The sequence below is a fragment of the Centruroides sculpturatus genome, unplaced genomic scaffold (genome assembly GCF_000671375.1).
Source record: "Centruroides sculpturatus isolate CEXI.00-Female unplaced genomic scaffold, Cexi_2.0 scaffold878, whole genome shotgun sequence".
NCBI classification, from domain to species: Eukaryota; Metazoa; Arthropoda; class Arachnida; order Scorpiones; family Buthidae; genus Centruroides; species Centruroides sculpturatus.
The window spans coordinates 35,640-41,639 of NW_019385132.1; the positions used below are offsets into that span (position 1 = coordinate 35,640).

General features: G+C 33.6%; 1 protein-coding gene across 1 annotated transcript in view; it reads right to left on the reverse strand.

Moving 5' to 3' along the window:
* LOC111635216 (E3 ubiquitin-protein ligase RNF19A-like) overlaps positions 1-6,000 on the reverse strand; it is a gene marked incomplete at its 3' end in the record, with an annotated part of 100,021 nt that overhangs the window by 17,871 nt on the left and 76,150 nt on the right. The window contains exon 9 of the mRNA XM_023380112.1: positions 804-918. Coding sequence (XP_023235880.1) covers positions 804-918 — 115 coding nt within the window. The remainder of the gene's footprint in view (positions 1-803; positions 919-6,000) is intronic.

Sequence of the window (6,000 nt, forward strand, 5' to 3'; positions counted from 1 at the left end):
ATTTTTGTTAGGCTTAACATTGACAAAAATTCAATATGGTGTGTGACATGAAACAGAAAAATTTCAACATGGGATAGGTTAAACTGAATTACAGCTAAAAGTGAAGATAGTATAAGTTTAAAGAATGAGACATTATAAGTGAAACTGCATTGATGAAATAAGGAAATGCAAAACTTGGGTGGTCTGCCAAGAAAGTGCCTCCCAGAATGGTTCTGTGGGAAAGTTGGCCCATATTTAGGGGTTAGACACATGAAGAAATCCCAGAAAATTCACAAAGCAAGTCCATTGATAAGGCACAAGCCCACAACCAACCATCAGTGTTCAGTGGTTGGTTGTGGGCTTCACCAATGGTCAAGTATCTACTTGACCATTGGTGAACCTTTTTGAGTGATTCCTTGTCTGACAGAATAAACTAACTAATAAAAGAATTAATGTTAAATGAAAACTAAAATGACTGAATTATTCAATTTATACACAAAACTGGAAAAAATGACACAATCAATAAAAACAGCAACTTATTTAATTTTCTCATTCTAGAAACAACCGCCAGAGAAAATGTAAAAGGTCAGCATCAAATACCAAAATTTAAGTATCATCAGTTTTTGTAATATTCATTATAAAAAAATATATTACTGTTCTCTATCAATTTGAAAAACTTATTACTCCTGAAATTATTACTATTATCTCAAATTTCAATTAAAAATCTTTCTGAAAATCATTGCATAGAAAATAAAAATATACTGTAAATGATATAACATAATGTAAAAGAATATAAAAGAAAAATTTACAGTACAATTACTTACCAACAGCAATGCCTGCCAATATAGGAGATACCAATATAGATGCTATAACACCACTTGTCACAATTAAATTTCTTTTGTGTCTACTACTTGACTGACGTTCATATTTTGCATGCAGCTTAAAATTAAAAACAAAAAATACCAGTTTAAAATCACAGAAGATAAAATTTAAATTATTGATAGAATATAATGTAATATGTAATGCAATTTAAATTATTCATTAAATTGCAACAAATGACATTGTCATGAGAATGAGCCAAAAACAAAAAATTTATTATAAACTCAATAAATATACTGTAAAAAGAACGAAAAGTTCTCCTTTGACCCAATTTTACCCTACAGTAGTTTTGTATTTTAAATAATAATAATAATTCTCCTGTGGACACCACCTGGTCATAATGGCAGAACCCAGTAATTTTACTGATCCATAGGGGCAATGTAGGCTGGAGCACAAGCTCCTGGTAGGGACACTCATGCCAGTAAGGTCTATGGGGAGAAGTGAAGCTAAGAGTGACCACACACTCATGTTCTGTGGAGATATTTATCATGGTAGTAACCAGGTCTAAGTGTGAAACTGACTTGGACATCGCCCAGGTAAACAAGGTCTGTGTTTGTGGGTTAGGCAGAAACTCACATTCAAAAAATAGGTAACAGTCTCCCTTGGTTGCAGGTGACGAAAGCAGCACCGGCCCAAGCATGGCTACTGCAATGCCCTCAACAGATGTGAGAAACCAACCTAGCCTTGGTGTTCCTGTGGCAATTCACCCCCAGACCACAAAGGCTGGGAAACCACACCAACAGATGAAATAAACAATAGAAATGAACGAGTTTATCATCTGTACTTACTACACCATCACAAAATTTGAAACAAACATGACAGTGTACAGACAACAATTACATCATAGATTCACACAACAATATCCTCACCTCACTGTCACCGAACAAAGGGCTGTTGATCAAAAAAGAACAATTACAGTAGTGTTGTTTATCCGAAAGCCAGTCAACTGAAATGTTGGTTAACTGAAAGCATTCCAGTCAGCAAATTTAAATTTCCACTATTGCTGTAACACTGCAACCTTTGGCTATGTCTTGGGCTACTCCAATATTTTTTTTGTTGGGGTGTGTGCATCTTTCATGTATAATAAACGGGTTGTGTTGTTGTAAACGAGACATCTATCTCTGACTCAACTACTCCCACATGTCGTTGATTGTTACCACTCAGAAATCCAAATGGCAAGGGAGATGATGACGATATATATCACATATTATCGTTAATTTAATTTTTTTGTAAATTTCTCCTCTGCTCGGCCCCCACAATAATTTCTGGTACAAAAAATTTACATCACTGCATCAGGAACTAGCCAAACATCTAACACACATCATCATCAATCCAAAAGACATGCCAAAATTTCTTACTCAGGGCATCACCTGCAGGAAACCTAAAAGCAACAATACCACAATACAGACCAATTACATGTCTTCCAACATTTTACAAATTATTGACATCCTGTATCACAAACAAAATTTACAAACATGTTGAAGAACACAACATTCTCACGGAACAACAAAAAGGTTGCCTTAGAAATTACAGGGAATGCAAAGAACAGTTACTCATAGATTCAGTCATTCTACAGCGAGCACACAAACACACACATGGCATATATAGACTACAGAAAAGCATTCAACAACATTCCCCACATTTACAAAATACATCCATCACTCTTTGCATTCTTCCAAAACACTATGCAGCACTGGAGAACAACACTACATCTCAGGGTTAGTAACACTCCACACAAATATTTATTAGGCGAGGAATTTTTCAAGGAGATTCCTTGAGTCCTCCTGGTTCTGTCTAGCCCTGAACCAATTATACAACATGTTATACAACACGCAATACACTACAATATCAGACATGAAAAAACAACACAGTTTATGCTGTCACATCTCATGTACATGCACAACTTAAAACTTTATGCATCCACACAAAAACAACTTCATCAACTCCTACAAATCACACATTCATACACCAACAGACCTGGGAGTGCCATTTCCCCTTTGAAAAAGTGAGAAAAGTGAGTTGAAATACAGAATAAGTGAGTAAAAAGTGAGTGCAATACAAGTAGCCCTCAGTTCATGCTGGCTCAATTTATGCCGATTTACAATAACTCCGCTGTACAATTCACCATTTCGCGGTGTAATTCCCCAATTTTCCCTACGCTAGACTGATTTTCATTTCAGTGTCGATGTATTTACCGAGCCGCAACATTGTATATTAGTTACAAAAGATTTTCTGTTTAATATTATTGGGTATGCATACATTTGCATTAAATTAATATTAAAATACTAAACATTTAGGTACCCACAGGGTGAGCCAAAAAGTAAGTTGCACTCATACCAAAAATAAAAGTATAAAACATATGGGTCAAAAATTTTTATTTGTATGAATAAACAATCCAAGTGCTACTTTAACATAAGCACCAAGTTTATTTAAACATTTATTGCAACATGGCACAAGATTTTCTATTCCTTTTTGGAAGTATTCCCACCCAATGTGCAATAACCATTCTCATGTCACACGTGTGATATCTTCATCAGAGTTGTATTGACAATTTGAAAGGTTCTTTTTTCTTGGGGATGAACACAAAGAAATCACAAGATGCAAGATCTGGACTGTAGGGAGGATGTTCTCATACAGTCCATTTGAATTTTTCCAGTAGAGCCTTTGTGATACCTGCTGAATGAGGTGTGGCATTGTCATGAAAAAGCATTCTCACCATACACTTCCCTCAACTGGCATTGAATTTCAGTGGAGTTACACCTTTTTGCTCGTAAGTAATGAGTTTCTGCATGAACTTCCAATTTGGGCACTACATCCAAATGACAACACCTATTATGACTGAAAACCTATGCAGCTAAGTTGACAAATCTGTTACTCCTTGTAGCTGGAAATATTACCAATGTTGCCACCAGATTTCATTTAAATATCATTTATCAACAAAAAGTTCTTGCCAATTGCAACTTACTTTTTGACTCTCCCACATATCAAAAGACTTGTTTTTTACATTGAAAATTTTTTATCAGTGCACATGCACATTCTTGCATACCAGAAAAAATTATTTTTAGCTTTGTTTTGAAGGCATTAAGAAAACCTTTTTTACATGCCCAATTATGAGTTTAATCAGAGTGGGAATTCCAGATGATCAGAAATAAGCATGACAATTTCCAGTCAAATCCACTATAAAGATTTGAGGATCTAATCAAAATTTGAACATAATTCTGTATATTTTAACTGATAGGTCTTTTGCTATTGGGAATAACTATCAAAAACATTGTGATTAAGAAGTCTATATTTAAAATATTGATAATTATCTATATAATGCAAGCAGTTATGATGATTGGATTTATAAAAATGTAAAAAATTATTGTATATTGTGATCATAAGTAAATATACAATAATTTTTAAAATAAAATATACATAATTTAGATAGTCAAAACTGAAATTTACAATATCACAGTTAACATTTTTAATTTGAATTAAAATGACAGACAGTATATTTCACAATTTTAAAATATGTATAGAAGGACACTAAAACGTCTTCTAACATCCATCCTGTCTAATCATCAGGAACAGACAATCAATCAAATCAATCAATCGTTTTTTTATTAGGTGCTCGAGGCATATACTCAGCACTGCAAGAGAACAGCTAAGAAAAATTATATACATTTTAAAATAATACATATTAATAGTGTATACAAAACTGTCAGTTAAATACAAAATATTACAGAGAGAACAATTAATACATTAATAACATTTTTTTACTATTGAACACAAGACTGTGTTATTATTAAAACACTTGGCGTTTATCCACTTTATTCATTAACTTGTGCTGTACGAGTGTCATTGCATTTTTAACGTTGACTGATGAGGGGCTATACGCCCGAAACAAAATGCCCGTATCAACTGAATAAAGTGGATAAATGCCAAGTGTTTTAATAATAACATAGTCTTGTGTTCAATAGTAAATAAATACGAAAACACGGTTTCAAAAAACTAATCAACATTAATAACATTAATACAAAATAACAATGAAATATTATTACAGAATAGCAATGTATACAGAGTTATCAGATGTAGAAAGTATTGCAAACAGAGTATTTTTAGAACTTAATAACTAACATGAGAAAAATAAACTTAATAACTAAAATTAAAGCTAAGAGAGAATTCAATGGAATAATACAGAGAAAAAATGTGCAGAGCAAAACACCAGGAGTAACTCCATATTCTCTTAAAATAAGTCCGTTATGGAGGAACCACAAAACTCCTTGGAGTAAACTTGTCTATAAGGGCCTCCAAAACACCTTGAGTACTTGTAGAACAAGTTTTGCAGAACAAGTCTTGCAGGACAGAACCACCAGGAATAACTCCATATTCTCTTGAAATTAATTTGTCAGGGAGAAACCACAAATACTCATCAGAGTAAACTTGTCCATAAGGATCTCCAAGACACCTAGAGTACAGCAGTACTTATTGAACACAAAGATTCACTTGCAGAACAAGAAACAGACGAGGTCAAAAGTATTTCATGTGTAGATTGATTCATGGTAACTTATAGAGTAATTGATTAAAGCAAGAACAAAAATAACCAGGAGTCAGTTTATCAAAATTTTCATTGATTCCATCAGATTTATCAGGCTGGATGGTGTGAAGTTCAGAAGAAACAGTAGTATGCTATTCTCTGGTAGCAGTTGGTGCAATAATAGCATGCTGTTTGACTAATCTGTAAAATGATTTGAAGATCTCTTTATTCATTAACAGCTCTTCATGCTTACATGGCCAGTTTAAGTTGTAATTTTTAACAGTAAGTTCTAAGGCCAGGCGTTCAGCTTCCAATGAGATACATTCGAAAAGATAATGATCGACACCATCAGGCTGATTACAGATGGAACAGAAAGAAGTTTGTTTACCAATGAACCTTTGTAAGTAGATAGAAAACGTACCATGACCGGTAAGAATCAGGAACAGACAGTCTTCATTTCGCAAAGACGACCTTTTATTGAAAGCTACAACTCTCCACAATTATGTAAAACAGTTAAAAGTTCACTGACAACAAGCCAGTGAAGACTGTTTGTTCCTGATAATTAGACAGAACGAATGTTAGAAGACATTTTAGTTTCCTTCCTTCTATATATATTTTAAAAC